The 18607-nt window shown below is 43.4% G+C and overlaps 1 protein-coding gene across 2 annotated transcripts in view; it reads left to right on the forward strand.

Annotated features, from left to right (window-relative positions):
* Nucleotides 1-18607, forward strand: part of LOC124064743 (glycine receptor subunit beta-like) — a 68716-nt gene that overhangs the window by 23691 nt on the left and 26418 nt on the right. For both annotated transcript variants that reach the window (XM_046399448.1, XM_046399457.1), the window contains one exon: nucleotides 17244-17350. In XM_046399448.1, coding sequence (XP_046255404.1) covers nucleotides 17244-17350 — 107 coding nt within the window. The remainder of the gene's footprint in view (nucleotides 1-17243; nucleotides 17351-18607) is intronic.

Consider the following 18607-nt stretch of genomic DNA (forward strand, 5'->3'; position numbering starts at 1 on the left):
GAATTGGAAAGTATGTGGTGGTGAGATACAAGTCCAGAAGGGCACAGATGTGGTCAGTGGTCAAGTTGGTCCTGTCTGACAGAGTATGGTCTTGTAGTAGTCTCATCCTTACTGTCGAGACTGCTTCTGTGGTGGGGATGCATATAAAAAGTGATGTGATGTCGTAGAAGATGTCCCATCACATTAGTATTCCTGTACTCCCCACCATCAGTTAGAACTAAAGGAGCTTCTTGGATAAGAGGTGAAACGTCTTCTAGAAAAACTTCACATCCACTTGCTTAACGGAACTATTCAACCTTGTCCATGACCTGGATGACTGAGAATCTCTACAACAAGGTCTCACTCACATCACAAGTATACATATATTGAATGGCCTGTAGCAACAAGTTATTTACTCCATATTTCCAGACTGCCTAAGCAGCAATCTTCTAGCACAAGACCCAGTAACCATCACAATGCCAGACATCCAACAACGGCGCCAGGCTCTGATATGATCCATGCCTACTGGAGCTAAAGAAGCTAGCTGCACTCCATGAACACCTAGCAGCACAAATCACCAACCAGCTGCTGATGGATGGGACTCACCCAGAGTGGCTCAAGAAAGGACAATCCTCATCATGAAGGATCCTCAAAAGGGAGCAATTCCATCCAATTACTGGCCAATAAGCTGCCTCTGCACAACATGGAAGCTTCTGTCAGTCATCAAGCAGCTAAGATCAGTGGGCACATGGCTCAATACATGAGTGGGGCCCTGAAGGAACTGGCAGCACTCTGGGGTGTAGCCAAGCACCAGCTACTGGTTGACAGAGCAGTCACTTGGGACTGCAAGACCAGTCAGACCAACTTGGATTGACCACAAGAAAGGCTACGACTCAATGCCACACCCATAGATACTGGAATGGCTGAAAATGGACAACAACAGTACACAAAGAGCCTTCATAAAGAAATTGATGGGGCTGTGGAAGACAACCCCAGAAGTCAACTCAAAGCCTTTTGCACAAGTTACCATCAAGCGTAGCATATACCAAGGTGATGTGAATACATTGAATACAAATACATTATCTATCCCCACTGACACAGTTTCAACTGCAAGTGCAGAATCCACTTGACACTCACAGAAGTGGTGAGAATAGTTGATTTTTCCCCATTGTAACAATGCAAATTTTATGGCACAGATTTTATGGCATTAAATCAACTCTGAGTGAGTCAGTTCTAACACTATGCTGGCGTTTATCTTGTCCCAGTCTTTGCAAAGTTAATTTAACACTTCCTAAAGTGTTACTAATACAACTCAGATCCAGTGTTAAAATAATGCTGTCCATAGTTAAAAATGCAGTCTGTGTATCGGTAGAGCTAGAAATACATGAGGATGTGTTAGGAGAGGCGTGGTTTTATAACTCTGTGGAAGTTGAGTCTCAAACACCGCCTTATTAACACAAAGTGATTAACACTCTTACACAGTTGAGTTAAATTTTTGCTGTATAAGATATCCTCCTTGACTGACTGTCAGAAAGATTTCCAAATGAGGCATCGTTAACAACAGTAATTGAAGCTAAGATAACTGATTGGTGTCATCTGGTTTTATTGATAAATATAGTTGAGTGCAATCTGCATAGTAATGATAATTTATGGAGTGTTTTCTAGTAATATCAACTACAGGAAGCATATATAAGGTGAATAGCATTGTCCAAGGAGATCAGAGCAGGAGGTTTGTGACAGGGCACCAGGGCTTGAGTCAGTGAAGCTTGTGCTGTTGTTACTCCAAAGCTGGTGACTGCTGCAGCTCAGAGACCAGAGGTGGCCATTGTATCATGGGAACCAGGCTTTGCTGGGCTTGCTGGACTGCCAGTTAAAGACCAGGAGCTGGTGTCAACCAGCTGAAGACCAGGAGTTGATGTTGGCCGACTGAAGACCAGGAGCTCTGCCAGCTGGGCCACCAACTGAAGATCAGGAGCTGGTGTTGGCTGTACTACATCTAGGAACTAGGATTAGAAGATAGCTTCTCAGTGACACTGGGCAGCTGAGGCTCTGGGTTTGGTAAGACCTCCACAGAACTGGGCAATGGTTGGACATCTACGGTACTGGGTAGCTGTGAGACTGGATTGCTGGGCAGTGGTGCGGCCAAAACGTTGGCTGACTCGGATGCATACTTGGCGAGCCACCTCAGGGTCTGAAAAGAGGCTAACAGGCTGGAGTAAAAGTTTCTGCTGAGTCCTTAACTGCTTATGTTAGACTCACAAAATGAAAATGGAGGAACCAAATACAGACAGGAGGGTAAAGAATCAAGAATCAAGAGTCTTAACGAAATAACGAAATTTTGTGCAGATTTTCGGTTTAAAAGCACGCTTATAAATAGCAGCAGAAAATTAAAATTGCACACTTAAGAAAAATATAAAAATATAAAATACAAAATACACGTGAGGTAAATAAAGTGCACTTAGTGCCAGTCTATGGTATGCTGTGTGTGTGTATGTGGCTAGACGGGGGAGGTTGTATGTGTGAAGTCCTGGGGTGGGATGTGAGTGTTTCACTGTTGGGGGGGGTTATTGCTTTTACAGCTCTGGGGAAGAAGGTGTCCCTGAGTCTGTTTGTGCTTGTTTTAATGTTTCTGTACTGCTTTCCTGATGGAACCCTGTGCTGTCCTCACCACCTGGGCTAAGTCCTTCCTGTCCTGTGCTGTATAACTGCCATACCACACAGTCACACTAAGACACAGGATGCTTTCAATTGTGGCCCTGGAAAAGTTCACAAGCAGCTGAGAAGACAGTCCAGTCCGCTTCAGCTTCCTGAGAAAGAAGAGCCGTTGTTAGGCCTTTTTCACCAGGTGTGAGGTGTTCACTGATCAGGAGAGGTCAGAGGAGATGTGGATGCCCAGGAACTTAATGCTGTCCACCCGCTCAACCGCCTCCCCAAGTATACAGACGGGAGCGTGATCAGTCTTCCTGGACCTCCTGTAATCCACTATGACCTCCTTGGTCCTGCTGATGTTCAGGATGAGGTTGTTCCTGGAACACCACTGTGTCAAGTTCTGGACCTCATCTCTGTAGTGGGTCTCATCATTGTTAGGTATGAGACCCACCACAGTGGTGTCGTCCGCAAACTTAACGACAAACGACCATGTTTGTGGGGTGGATAGCAGAGCAGTCATGTGTGTAGAAGGTGAATAGGGCTGAGTACACAACCCTGCAGTGTGCCAGTGTTGAGGATCAGTGGGGCAGATGTACACTCCCCTGTCCTCACCACCTGGAGCCTGTTGGTGAGGAAGTCGCTGATCCACGAGCAGAGTTAAGCTGACAGACTCAGGTTGTGGAGCTTCAGGGCCAGCATATCCGGGTGGACAGTGTTGAAAGCTGAGCTGAAGTCCACAAATAGGTGTGTCAGGGCCATGTGAAGTGCTAGCGAGTGCTATCCTCCGTAGAACGGTTCTCCCTGTAGGCAAACTGCAGACTGTCCAGGCCAATGGGGATGGCGTCCTTGATGTATCTCAGGAGGATCCTCTCGAAGCACTTCATAATAACCAGGGTCAGAGCAACAGGTCGGTAGTCATTGAGACAGGTTGTGGTTGATTTCTTGGGCACAGGCACAATGATGGAGGACTTCAGGCAAACAGGGACCGTGGACAGCTGTATTGACAGGTTGAAGATGTCCAGAAAGACTTCTGCCAGTTGGTCAGCGCATGACTTCAGTGTGCGTCCTGACACCTTGTCTGGACCTGCTGCTGCACCTCTGGCTGAGGAAGGTGTGCAGTACTTCTGCTGCTCGGAGAGTCGAAGCGTGTGAAGAAGCTGTTTAAGGTGTCAGGCAGGGTCGGGTCATGGCTGACCTCTGCAGGTTATTTCGCTTATAGTCCGTGATGGTCCTGATGCCTTTCCACGTTACGTGGATCGTTGTCATTGAAGTGCTCCTCGATGCGCTGCTTATGCCTGTGTTTTGCCAGCTGGATGCCCTTTTTCAGTTCTTTCCAGGCCCTGCTGTAAGCCAGCCTATCTCCTGACCTATAGGCTGCATCTCAGGTTTTTAGCAGGGGCCACACTGTGCCGTCCACCCATGGTTTTTGATTAGGAAAAACCGTGATTGTCTTTGTGGGTAGGACAGACTCAGTACAGAAGTGAACATAGGACAACACAGCTGACGTGTATTCCTCCAGGTCAGGTTTGAACACTCCCCAGTCCAAACCTGGATGGTTCTGGTGGTGGGTTTGGTTCTGCAAATCAGAGGTCTGTAGGCAGGGATCAGCTCCACGGAGATGTGATCAGACATGCCCAAGTGAGGAGCTGCTACAGCCTTGTATGCTCCTGGGATGTTGCAGTAGACCTGGTCCAGAATATTGTAGTCTCTGGTTGGAAAGTTGATGAATTTGTGGTATTTGGGGAGAACAGCTTTTAGCTTTTTAGCATGTAGCCTAGCACGCAGCCCGCTCCGCTTACCCCGCTTTTGTTTACGTTGTCTCCTCCGTCTCCGAGGCCACGGGGGGGGGGGGCAAGAGTCTCTGTGGTCCGCTGCAGTTCTGGTGGGATAAAATCCAGCTTTGGAGGTGCAAACAGTCCGTAATTTTTCCCCAGTTCAGCCCTTCCATAATGAATTAAGGCTTCGAGTGGTGAAAACAGTGATGAAAACACAAACAAAACATGACATATGACATGTCATAACATGACAGGTGAAACTAAATAGGGCAAGAGCAAATGATAAAAAAAGGAAGGAAAACAGATAAAGACAGTTAATGAAAAGCTAAAAAAGACACATGAGAAGAAAAACTACTAAATAAAAATGAAAATAAAGTAAACTAAGACTTCAAACCGTGACATCGGTGCAAATTCTCAATGTCTGACATGTCTCTCTATTGTCTGCAACATTCGTAGGCTCAGTATGTGCCAAGTTGTAACATCCATTTTCTATACCACTTTTCCGCCGGGGGGGGGGGACTGAATCCTATCCCAGCTAACTACGGGCGACAGGTGGGGTACACCCTGGACTGGTCGTGAGTCAATCGCAGGGCTGATACACAAAGAAACCACACACTCTCACACTAACACCTAGGGGCAATGAGTCAGAGTACCCGGAGAAAACCCACACAGGCACAGGGAGAACATGCAACCTCCACACAGAAGGGCCCAGACTGGGCCCTGCTCCACCTGGACCCCTCTTGCTGTGAGTCGACAGCACTAACCAGTGCACCACCGTGCTGGCACAGTTTGTCCGGTTTTAGACTGACATCTACTCTCTGCAGCTGTACTTTATGTCTCTGTATTTTCACATATATGATGTTCTTCTTAACCCTGCACCCTAATGTCATTCCTGTTGGCTCCATTAGTCTAAACCCTTGTTGTGCCTCAGTTATGATGTCTTTTGCAACATCTGTTTTTCTCAGCAATGTCCTGTCTTTGCTCAGAGTGTCATTTTCATCATTCTCTGTAACATGTTGCTCCACATTTACTCTTTACTGTTAACTTTTCTTAATCTGAAATAACAACCCAAATGCATGTTCCTCCATGTCTGATGTGCATCACTGTGCCATCTTTTATTTCCACAGTGCTCTCTATTCTTTCTGACCATTCTGCTGCTGTAAATGCATTTCTTGAAGCATGTAAAGCAGAGATGTGTTCTGCCACCTATTTACTTTTTGTTGTGCTCTCTAAGGCTTGGTGTTGATCAGTGAGCAGAGATGTTGGGGATTCTGGCCAAAAACTAACAAATAAAGACTGTAGCCATAAATGTTTTGCACTCTGTTCTTTGCCCCCAGTGCACTATATGTCTGTGCTGAAGTGCCGCATCTCTTTCCTCATCATCAACAAACTCTCCTCTATTGTCAATTAATAATTTCTGAGGTTTACCATGTACACTTACTCATGAACTTCACTATTTCAGAATAATTATTTGTGGTCAGAATGCTGCCTGCACCAAATCACATGAACCTCAACAATGTGGAGATACCACGCACCTGATTCAAGTTCACGCAGATGTACAGCCACAGTCTCATTGAACTGAGATTCCAGTGGTAAGCCTAATGCTGGAAACAGGAGCTTTTCCTCCTTTTCATTGTTCATTGATGTGAAAGTCAGATCTGCACGTGCTGTGAGAGTCTTTTTTATAGCCAAATGTGATGTGTATTTCGCAGTAGTTTGGAACAAATACTGCATCAAGAGTGCCATGCTGCTGAAGACTGAAATCGTTTGTGCCGTGTTACGCTGTGAGCAGGCAGAGACTTGTCATGAATGTATTTAGTTGTCAAGAGTAGGTAAATCCACTAGCCACTAAGCTAATGTATTGCATGTGATTTCCCATAGACAAATGCTAGCAATGTTAGTATGTGGTTTGCGAGTGAGCAAAAACTCACATCCGCCAGCCGCCAAGCTAGTCTTTCATGTAATGACATGTCATGTTTCCATTGTATGTTTTTATAAGGTTATGCTAGCAACATGGTTCATGGTTTGGAGAAGAAATATGTTAAGAGTGTCACAACAGTTGAGTTGAGAGCTATGTGAATTGTAAATGTGTTTTGTTACTAGGATTCAATGATTCAAGGATCCAAGGAGAACAGAAAATAAAATATAAAAGAATATAAAACTAGACATTTAAATAAGCTAAACCTTAAATAAGAAGCCGGGTTTTAACATATAGCAGCGTAAGTGTGCATGTGCAACTGTGTGCAAGTATGAGGTAGTCAAGAAAGTAGTCCTAGTCCACTTGTGTATTGCACTTGTAGGATAAAGTATTTGTAGTGTGTGGGGGGGGCAGGGGTGTGTGTGTGTGTATGGGTATGGGGGGGGGGGACTACAGGGCATGGCTGGAGTTTAGCAGTCTGACAGCTTCGGGGAAGAAGCTGTTTAGATTAGATTAGATTCAACTTTATTGTCATTAAACATGTACAAGTACAATACAACGAAACGCAGTTTGGCATCTAACCAGAAGTGCAATAAGCAGTAAGTGCCAGGTATACAGTAATTTACAGTATGTACAGGGTATGTACAGGTGTCTATGCTACAGATATACTATAAACATGATATACAGGTAGTTGTCATAATATACAAGGTTTCTAAGTACTATGAACATAATATACAGATGGATATGTGCTTTAAGGTGCATCCAGTTTAGGCGGAAACTATAACACAATTTACAAATGATATTTACAGATGTTAAATTAAGCTGTAAAACACTAGTGCAATGGACAATATAGTGTATACCGCAATAGGCAGTAGGCTAACTATATTAACAGTGAGGTAGAGGAACTAGTGCAACACTCGTAGTACTCAGTTAGGGTAGGATGGTGTGGTGGAGTGTGAGGGTGTTAGTGGGGGGCTGAGTTCAGTAAGGAGACAGCCCTGGGGAAGAAGCTGTTGCTCAGCCTGCTGGTCCTGGTCTTGAGGCTCCTGAAGCGCCTGCCAGACGGAAAGAGTGCAAACAGACCACGAGCAGGGTGGGAGGAGTCCTTGAGAATGCTGCGAGCTTGACGCAGACAGCGTTTCCTCTGGATGTCTTCAAGGGCTGGAAGTGGAGTCCCTGTGATGCGCTGGGCGGTTTTCACCACTCGCTGTAGCGCCTTGCGGTCTGCAACCGAGCAGTTCCCATGATGGTCCAGGTCGGGTCCTCTGAGATGTAGGTCCCCAGGAACTTGAAGCTGGAGACACGTTCAACCGTCATCCCATTGATGTGTATGGGGGCATGCGTGCCTCTGCTCTCGCTCCTGAAGTCTACAATGAGCTCCTCTGTCTTGGCTGGTGTTAAGGAGCAGGTTGTTGTCTGCACACCATGTGGCCAGGTGCTGTACCTCCTCCCTGTAGGCTGTCTCATCGTCATTGCTGATGAGGCCAATAACTGTGGTGTCATCAGCAAATTTGATGATGGAATTAATTAAAGAGTTTGGTCTAGACCTGCTCTAATTGGAAAGTGTCATGAGATAACTTTTGTTGTGAATTGGCGCTATATAAATAAACTGAATTGAATTGAATTGAATTGGATCCATGTGCAGGACATGTGGTCATGGCCCGCATCAAAGACTGCATCGACGTCACTGTGGATCCACACCAATACGCATACAGGAAGAACCGATCCACAGAGGATGCCATATCTTCTGTGGTCCACACAACTCTCACCCACCTAGAGAATAAAGACTCCTATGTCCGCCTTCTCTTTGTGGATTTCACATCTGCCTTTAACACGATCATTCCGCAGACACTGATCCACAAGCTCAGTGCTCTCGGTTTGAGCTCCACCCTCTGCAATTGGGTCCTGGACTTCCTGACAGACAGGCCCCAAACAGTGAGGATACATGACATCTCCTCCTCCCCCATCACCCTCAGCACCGGCTCTCCCCAGGGCTGTGTGCTGAGCCCCCTCCTGTTCACCCTGCTAACACACGACTGCTCAGCGCAACATCCGAGCTGCCTCATCGTGAAGTTTGCGGATGATACAGCTGTGGTTGGACGCATCGCCAACAGCGACGAGGCCGACTACAGGCAGGAGGTGGAACGCCTGGAGGGTTGGTGCAGAGAGAACAACCTCTGCATCAACGTGAAAAAGACCAAGGAGATGATCGTGGACTTCAGAAGGGGCGGACATCTCCCCCTTCCTCCCCTGTACATCGGAGGGACAGCGGTGGAAGTGGTCTCCAGTTTCAGGTACCTGGGCGTCCACATAACGGACGACCTCACCTGGAGCAACAACACTTCCTGCCTCATCAGGAAGGCACACCAGCGCCTCTACTTCCTCAGGAGGCTGAGGCGTGCCGGACTGGGGAGTTCGGTCCTCACATCCTTCTACAGATGTGTGGTGGAGAGCGTCCTGTGCTCCTGCATCACTGTGTGGCACGGCAGCTGCTCTGCAGCAGAGAAAAAAGCTCTGCAGAGGGTGGTGAAAGCTGCACAAAAGACTGTGGGACACAGCCTATCCACCACCACAGACATTTACACCTCCAGGTGCAGGAAAAGGGCCTCCTGCATCATGAAGGACTCCACCCACCCCTCACACAAACTGTTTGCCCCTCTCCCCTCAGGCAGGAGGCTGCGGAGCATCAAGAGCAGGACCACCAGACTGAGGAACAGCTTCTTCCCAGAAGCTGTGAGACTGTTGAACTCTGGTGGTCCTCTGTAGCCCCTGCTGCCAAACTCACACTTCACATACCAACAAACACACAAACAACCACACATGGAACATTTTGCACAATGCAGCATTTGCACAGAACTTTGTCATTTGCACTACCCTGTCAGCCATTTGCACTACTGTCTATACTGTTTACACTGGTGTTTATATCATCTACTGTTTTCTTTTTATATTCCACTGCTCTTATATTATATAGCATTGTGTATATTTATATTTATTTTTTTGTTAGGCAATTGGGCTTATACTGGGACCGGGGAAACTAATTTCGTTCCACTCATGTTCTACGTGTGTGAAATGACAATAAAGCTCCTTGAATCCTTGAATCCTTGACTACAGTCATGGGTGAAGAGGGAATAGAGGAATGGGCTCAGCACACAGCCCTGTGGTACGCCTTGTGCTGAGTGTGATGGTGGAGGAACAGATGTTGCCTGACCTAACATGCTGCGGTCTCTTGGTCAGAAGTCTCTGATCCAGTAGCAGAGGGAGGTGTTGATGCCCAGATCTCCAAGTTTGGTGATTAACTTGGAGGGTCTGACAGTGCTGAATGCTGAGCTGAAGTCCACAAACAGCATCCATGCATATGTGTTGTTATTGTCCAGGTGTGTGAGGACAGAGTGCAGTGCTGTGGAAATTGCATCCTCTGTACTCCTATTGCTGCGGTAGGCAAACTGATGTGGGTCCAGTGTGGGTGGGAAGTAGCTCTTCAGGTGTGACAGAACTAGCCGCTTGAAGCACTTCATGACAATGGGTGTGAGTGCAACTGGGCGGTAGTCATTCAGGCATGTTGGGCTGGAGTGTTTTGGGACTGGTACAATGGAGGTGGTTTTGAGGCATGTTGGCACAGCTGCTTGGGCAAGGGACAGGTTGTGTCCGTAAAGACCCCGGCGAGCTGCTCCGCGCATGCTTTTAGCACGTTTCTGAGCCTAGTGGTCTTGTTCCAGATGCTCCATCTGCCTTGACCGGTTGGGTTGAGAGAGAAGGAGAGAGAGAGAGAGAGAGCAGGAGAGCGAGAGAGAGAGCAAGGGAGAGAGGCAGAGGGAAGGAGCACATAAGCAGAGATGCATAGCAGCAGTAATAATGCCAGAAGTATCGGAATGTAGATAATGATAATGACATTGAAGTATACAGAAGGTATTATGGTGACTTTGATAACAATGGTAGTAACAATAATGGTAGTAGCTGTACAGAATCGTAATAGATTTAAATCAGATTATGACTAAACAGTAGTAATTGCAGTAGGTTTTGAGCAGGACGACAGCAGGACCACAGCAGGAGGTCCAGTTATGATCGCTAGGAATCTGCGGGACAAGAAAGCACAGGGACTCCAGGGAAGAAGTTGAGTTAGTAATATGCATTAATGGGACATGAATGTGTGCAGAAGGAGAGGGAGAGGAAGAAAGAGCTCAGTGCGTCATGGGAGGGCCCCCGGCAGTCTAAGCCTATAGCAGCATAACTAGGGGCCGGCCTAGGCCAGCCCTAACTATAAGCTTTATCAAAGAAGAAAGTTTTTAATCTACTCTTAAATATAGAGAGGGTGTCCGCCTCCCGGACCGACACCGGAAGATGGTTCCATAGTAGAGGAGCTTGATAACTAAAGGCTCTGGTTCCCAATCTACTTTTGAGGACTCTAGGAACCACAAGTAGCCCTGTTCTGGTGGGATAATAGGGTACTATTAACTCTTTAAGATAGGGTGGTGCCTGACCGTTCAGGGCTTTATAAGTGAGGAGGAGAATTTTAAAATCTATCCTGAATTTTACAGGTAGCCAATGTAGAGAAGCCAGAATAGGAGAAATATGGTCTCTCATGCTGGTTCTTGTCAGTAGTCGTGCTGCAGCGTTCTGGATTAGCTGAAGAGTCTTTATGGATTTACTGGGGCAGCCTGATAGAAGGGAGTTACAGTAATCCAGTCTAGAGGTAATGAATGCATGGACTAATTTTTCTGCATCTTTCTGACTCAGGATGTGCCTAATCTTCGCAATATTGCGGAGGTGAAAGAATGCAGTCTTTGAAATATTTGCTATGTGCGAGTTAAAGGACATGTCCTGGTCAAAGATAACTCCTAAATTTCTTACATTGGAGCTTGAGGCCACGGCTAAGCCATCTATCAATGCAATATCACTGCATAATTTATTTCTAAGGTGTTCGGGGCCCAGAATAATAACTTCAGTTTTGTCTGAATTTAGAAGTAGGAAGTTGCTGGTCATCCAGGTTTTTATGTCTTTAAGACATGCCTGAAGCTTGACTAGCTGATTTGTTTCATCTGGTTTCATTGATAAGTACAATTGTGCGTCATCCGCATAACAATGAAAATGTACAAGATACAAGATACAAGATAGGTTTATTAATAATATCACCAATGGGGAGCATATACAGGCTGAATAATATTGGCCCAAGGACAGAGCCTTGGGGAACTCCATGACTAACCTTTGTGAGTGTGGATGATTTATCATTAACATGAACAAACTGAAATCGATCTGATAAATACGACTGAAACCAGCTTAATGCAGTTCCTTTGATGCCAATTAGGTGTTCCAATCTGTGCAGTAATGTAGAGTGGTCAATGGTGTCAAATGCAGCACTAAGGTCTAACAGTACAAGGACAGAGATAAATCCCTTGTCTGATGCCAGGAGGAGGTCATTTGTGACTTTGACCAATGCTGTTTCTGTGCTATGATGAGCTCTAAAGCCAGATTGAAATGTTTCAAATAAGTTATTATTTTGAAGAAAGTCGTATAACTGATTGGCGACTGTTCTTTCAAGGATCTTGGAAAGAAATGGAAGATTAGATATTTGGTCTATAGTTGCTTAAAACCTCTGGATCAAGTGTGTGTTTTTTAAGGAGAGGTTTGACTACAGCTACTTTAAAGGACTGGGGTACATAGCCTGTTATCAGGGACAGATTGATCATGTCTAATAGATAGGTGCTAAGTAACGGTAAAGCTTCTTTGAGAAGTTTGGTAGGGATGGGGTCTAAGAGGCATGTTGTTGGCTTGGATGAATATACGAGTGAGTATAGCTGATGGGGATCAATAGGTGAGAAGCAGTCAAGATGATTATCTGTTTCTATTGTTGGTTCTAAGACACTAGTGTTTGATGTTACATCAGGATCAGCTGAGGTCAGTAGGTGCTGAATTTTGTCTCTAATGATTAAGATCTTGTCGTTAAAAAAGGTTATAAAGTCATTGCTGCTAAGGGTCACAGGGATACAAGGCTCGATAGCACTATGGCTCTCTGTCAGCCTGGCTACAGTGCTGAAGAGAAACCTGGGATTATGCTTGTTATCCTCAATTAATTTTGAGTAATAGGCTGCTCTGGCAGTCTGTAGGGCCTTTCTATATAATCTAAGACTGTCTTGCCAGATTGAGCGAGATTCAATAAGTTTGGAGGAACGCCATTTCCTCTCAAGCTTTTGCACATTTTGCTTTAATTTGCGAACCTCTGTATTATACCAGGGTGCAAGTTTCTTTTGCTTTATGAGTTTCTTTTTTAGCGGAGCAACAGAGTCTAAAGTTGTCCTTAGTAAACTTGCAGCACTGTTCACGAAATGGTCGATTTCAGAGGGATTATTGTATTGTTCACTCGTATGGGGACATGATACTGAAGTTAATGACAATAGAACTGTTTCTTTAAATTTAGCCACAGCACTATCAGACAGGTATCTAGTGTAGGAGTTTTTTCTTGGTGGTATGAAATCAAATAATATAAACTCAAAAGTTATTAAACAATGGTCAGAGTTCTCCCTTGCAAGCCGGGTCCTGCTCAAGGTTTCTTCCTGTTAAAAGGGAGTTTTTTCTTGCCACTGTCTGCTTGCTGGGGGTTCAGGATCTGGGTCTCTGTAAAGCATCTAGAAACAATTTTGATTGTATAAGGTGCTAATATAAATAAATTGAAAATTGAAATTGAAATCATACAATAATTATGCTAGAGGTGTACTTATTTTAAAAAAATGTTTTCTAGTGTTGAGATCTCTAGCCATGTGCTCAGGAGAACAATAGAGAGGCCTACATGTACCCCAAGGGTCACCCCTCTGCCATCTTGGTTCACTGACGTGAGTCCATCACCCTCTCTCTCTCTCTCTCTCTCTCTCTCTCTCTATCTCACACACACACACACACACACACACACACACAAATTTTGAATCCAATGCCTGCCCTTCCTGCTTTGAAAAATGTATTGCCCCATATGGGGAAGAAACGAGAAATGAAAGGAGTGTCTCCAATATGCTGATGTGCTTTGTAACAGATGTCAACAATATTTCTGAGGAAATGGTTATTTGTTAATCTTTTTAGCTTCTTTGGGCCTGCAGAATACAATCTTAATGGGAGATTTGGTACTGATGCCTGCTCAATATTCACCCAGGCTGGAGGGGCCTCCAGTGAGAAATAAAACATTACAGATCATTACTGGGCAGACCAGTAATACAATTTCAGATTTGGGAGCCATACCCCCCATATCTCCGCAAAACATTAAATAAGTATGGCCATTCTATTCTATCAAAAGCTTTCCGGGCATCCAGTGAGAGTAATGCTATATCTTTTGCATCAAAATTTTCATGAATTATAGAACTCTTCTAATATTGTGAAATCCTTGGTGTTTTTGGACAAAACCATTCTGATCATTATGAACTATGCATGGGATATAAGGGTTCAGTCTCCTTGCTAATCCTTGCTTTACAAAGTATTTTTGTGTCACACCCGATAAGGCTTATTGGTCTAAATGAGGAGCATTCTGTGGGGGGTTTTCCTGGTTTCAAAATCAATGTTATCATTGCTAATCTTAAAGAGGGTGGGGAAGTTCCTGTTTGATAGGATTCTTCTAACATATTAATGAGTGGGATTAATAGTTTTTCTTTTAATGTTTTGCTGAATTCAACTGGTAAACCATCAGGCTCTGGAACCTTGCCACTGTTAATATTTTGGATACCCTGTGAAATTTCTTCAATTGTCAAATCAGTATCTAATTCATTTTTAGCATCTTCTGTCAGTGTCTCGAATTGAAACCGATCAAGAAATGTATCCCGTTCTTCTGCAGTTTGGGGGCATTCAGACCTATATAAGTTTTCATAAAATTCTCTAAAACTATTATTAATTTCCAATGAATCTATTGATAGGTTCCCCAAAGGGATCATTATAATATTAATTGCTCTCTCAGACTGTATTTTTTTAACTCTGCATGCCAAAAGTTTCCCAGCTTTTTCCCCTTAATTGTAACAGGATTGTTTTAGCCACATTAAACTTTTTACAACTTTATCAACAGATATCTTATTATATTCAGCTCTCAAACATTGCAAGTCTCTACGTTTCCTTGGACCATTCCTTACATTTAGACTTATCTCTAAGGATTTAATTTGTTTTTCCAATGTTTCCATAATTACTCTTTGATGTTTGGCCTTGGAACTTGTGTATTTGATGATTTCTTTTCTAATGTATGCTTTAAAGACTTCCCATCTTGTGCTGGCACTGCTTTAATCTGTACTGAACTCAAAATAACTATCTATTTTAGTTCTCACATATTTAACAAAATCCAGATCCTGTAACCATCTTACTTGCAATCGCCAACTAGGGGGGTTATGAACAAATTTCCTTATATGCATATTCAATGAAATAGCAGCGGGTTTAAAGTACAATTAAAGTCCCCTCCAATAATGTAGAAGCCCCGTAAAGTAGACAGAGTAAGGAAAAGATTTTCAAAGAATTCCTCATTTGGGTCGTATATACTAACTAAATTTAGCATAAGGGAGAGAATGGTAACATGCGTAATGATGAATCTCCCAGCTGGATTGTGGATTGTTTTTATAGGTTGAAATGGTATACTTCTATGAATTAAGTATCTGCAATTGAAACATTTTATTTTATCTAAACAAAAGAATGTAGTAACTGAACCACCACTATTACATCTTGAATACCTTACACTTAAGCATCTAAAAGGGAAGAAACAGATCTCTTTATTCTATACAGCTTTGATGTCTTATGATAAAGAGTCCACCATTGACAGGCTAGAGGCATGGAGGCTGGATACTCAGGAAGACATATAAAAGGCTGATTGGGAAGAGGCATGTTTTAGAGCCCAAAGACAATCTGTCAGTACTAGAATGAAATTATTACAATACAAATGGTTGATGAGAACATACATTACCCCGGTTAAGTTAAACAGATGGTTCCCTGATGTGCCAGACATGTGCATTAAATGCTTGAAAGAAAAGGGTACTCTGCATGTGGCATTGCCCAAAAATAAAAAAATATTGGAAAGAAGTTGTTTTGACTTTAACTGAGATTGTTAGAGTGAAGGTACCTCACCAGGCAAAAATATGTATACTCGATATATATCTCAGAAACTTTACTGAATCCCAAAAAGTCAATTTTACGTGTGTGTATATATATATATATATATATATATATATATATATATATATATACACACACGTATATATATGTATATATACGTATATATATATATATATATATATATATACACGTATATTATGGCATGCTGTTCAGTATGACATGCTGTTCAGGAAATTAATATTTGAATATATGGAATGAAACTCTGAATATATTAGATATTAGATATATTCATGCTTGCTTGACTAGGCTGGGACTACTCCAACTAGCTGGTGTGGAGACCCAGGTATTTAACCTCTGTGGTGTCATAGGCTCGTTTAGTGCCCCATTGTGCCAAACGACAGTCGTTGAGAGACAGTCGTTGGGGATGGTAAAGTTGGTTTCGACTTCGTTAATGCTCTATTGTGTTATAACGACAGTCGTTAGAGTCACATGGGGTCCTTTGTGAATGGCAGTTGTTCTTAGAGGCTAAGTTGTTGAATCTCCTGGGAAGAGATGAAAGGGCAGCATCGTAAAGAGAGGTGAAATGTCTTCAAAGACAAATAACTAAGTCCAGTTGCATTCGATTGAATTTCCTTGAGATAACCATGACCTGGATGAATGAGAATATTCACAGGCTCATAAGTCAGTCTCAGAAATCTGATTTATAATTTCCTATGCTATACATAACAAGTAAACTGAATTATAATGACAATAGACACACATCCCTAATCCTGATGTAATCAGGGGTGTGTATCTTTGACTCCTTTATTGTAAAATCAACAAGTTGCTCCTTGTTTTTGACATTGAGAAGCAAGTTGTTATCTATGCACTTTTCTGCAAGATAGCTGGTATCCTCACAGTTTTTGTAAGAGTTCTCTCATGTTTGGGATCACAGCCATTCTGTATACTGTGCATACTGACTTTTCCTGGCAAAATAGACTTTTTAACTGAGACCTAAAATGTGTTTGTGTAAAATGTGATATGTGCTCTCAATAAGTGAAAACCCTTTCAAAGCTGTATTTACAAAACCTATATATTTATGTGTGTGTTTATGCTCATCAGCCATAACATTATGAAGACCTACTCGACATTAGGCAGGTCTTATGAAGACATGCCTAATATTGAGCAGCTTACCTTCACAACACTTGACATACATTTCACCCATAGAAGCTGTAGAGATCTCCCCATTTTTTCACCCTTTTCAGACAAATTCCATACTCCTTGCAAGGTAGCAAAGTCCCCCACTAAGCACAAGGTAACTACAGTATGACGTCACAATGTATGACTTTCACTTCAGTAATCATCAGTACTGTAAAACTAAAACCAAACACTTTTAGAATTTGACACATACAACTGAATACAATTCCACACTACCAGAACTCTGAGGAAGACCAAACCCTCTGCCAAGCTACTCGAGTCATTCTATCACTGCTCAGTTGAGAGCATACAGACTTACTGCATCAGATTCTGCTGCGGGAACTGCAGCAGATAGAGCAGCTACCCCCTGGTCTGTAAACACTCAGAAGTTAATGAAAATAACAGTCAAAAACATTGGCAGTTGATGAATAATTATTTATATTGTAATTATAGCACATTACAAGAAGTAAAGCAGGAGTCTCAAAAGAGAATGACAAACACAGTTTTGTGCCTGAAATGCTGCTCAGTAGTTTATGAAAACACTTTGTTAAAGGCACAACTTTGTGTAATACTCACTACTTTTCTTTGTCACATATCCAGCATTTTTGGGAAAGAAAAAAAATACACATGTTGTCGGATGTTTTTCATAATTATTCTCATTTTTGTTTTAATATCCTGTTTACCAGCCAGCTGTCCCCAGAAGATTTGGCCCAGGTTCCAGCTAACTCCACCTCCAACATCTTGAACCGTCTGATGGTCAGTTATGACCCAAGAATAAGGCCCAACTTTCAAGGTAATATTACAAACTATTTTAACAGTCACAGGACCAGCTAATACGTTTATATATGCTTATGTAGAATCCGAATGTTTTTATTTCATTTTTATTTATTATTTCAAACAGAATTGAAAAATGTAAACCTATCATTTTAAGTTGCAGCAGCTTTTTTGTTTTTGTTTGTTTAGTTTTTTTGTTTTTTTTTAATAAAAAAAATCACCAGTGGTTAGAGGAAACAGGGTGGTGCACCGTCACCTCACAGCAAAAAGGTTCTGGGTTTAAATCTTGGCTGTTGTTCTCATGTTCTCCCTGTGTCTTCATGGGATCCCTCCGGGTGCTTTGGCATCCTCCCACAATCCCCAATAGACAATTGAATTATATAGTCTAACAGCAGTGGGAATGAAGGACCTGTCATAGTGCTCCTTCCTACACTGAGGGTGTAGCAGTCTGCCGCTGAAGGAGCTGCTCAGAGTCTCCACTGTCTGATGCAGAGGGTGAGAGGTGTCGTCCATGATGGATGTCAGCTTGGCTAACATCCTCCTCTCACACACCTCCTCTACAGAGTCTAGTGGGCAGCCCAGGACAGAGCTGGCCCTCCTGACCAGCTTATTAAGTTTCTTTTTGTCCCGGTCCGCGCTGCCCGGTCCCCAACAGACCACAGCGTAGTGAATAGCAAGTAGTGTCAGAGGAACAGGCTTCAGAAATGAAAAAAAAATATTTGGAGCTAGTCACATTTTGGATAGGTAACTGCTTTCTATTTTACTGTTTAAAAGTTTCTCAATCTAAACATATAAGGCTGTAACATTAGGTAGCTTATCTCTTATGTTTGTTGTTGTGCCCATGCTAAGGCTATTAGAAAGCATTGCTGTTTTGGGAGATGGCTGAAAGTTTGCACAGGATCTTTTACAAGCATCTAGAATTCCTATTTAGTAAGGTTATCTAGATGATTGGGGGGGGGGGGGGGCTACAGAGGCCCTCCAGAGTTCAACAGTCTCTCTCTGGGAAGAAGCTGTTTCTCAGTCTGGTGGTCCTGCTCTTAATGCTCTGCAGCCTCCTGCCTGAGGGGAGAGGGGCAAACAGTATGTGTGAGGGGTGGGTGGGGTCCTTCATGATGCAGGAGGCCCTTTTCCTGCATCTAGAGGTGTAAATGTCTGTGGTGGTGGATAGGCTGTGTCCCACAGTCTTCTGTGCAGCTTTCACCACCCTCTGCAGAGCCTTTTTCTCTGCTGCAGAGCAGCTGTGTGAGGGGCGGGTGGAGTCCTTCATGATGCAGGA

Source organism: Scatophagus argus, chromosome 2, assembly GCF_020382885.2.
Source record: "Scatophagus argus isolate fScaArg1 chromosome 2, fScaArg1.pri, whole genome shotgun sequence".
NCBI classification, from domain to species: Eukaryota; Metazoa; Chordata; class Actinopteri; family Scatophagidae; genus Scatophagus; species Scatophagus argus.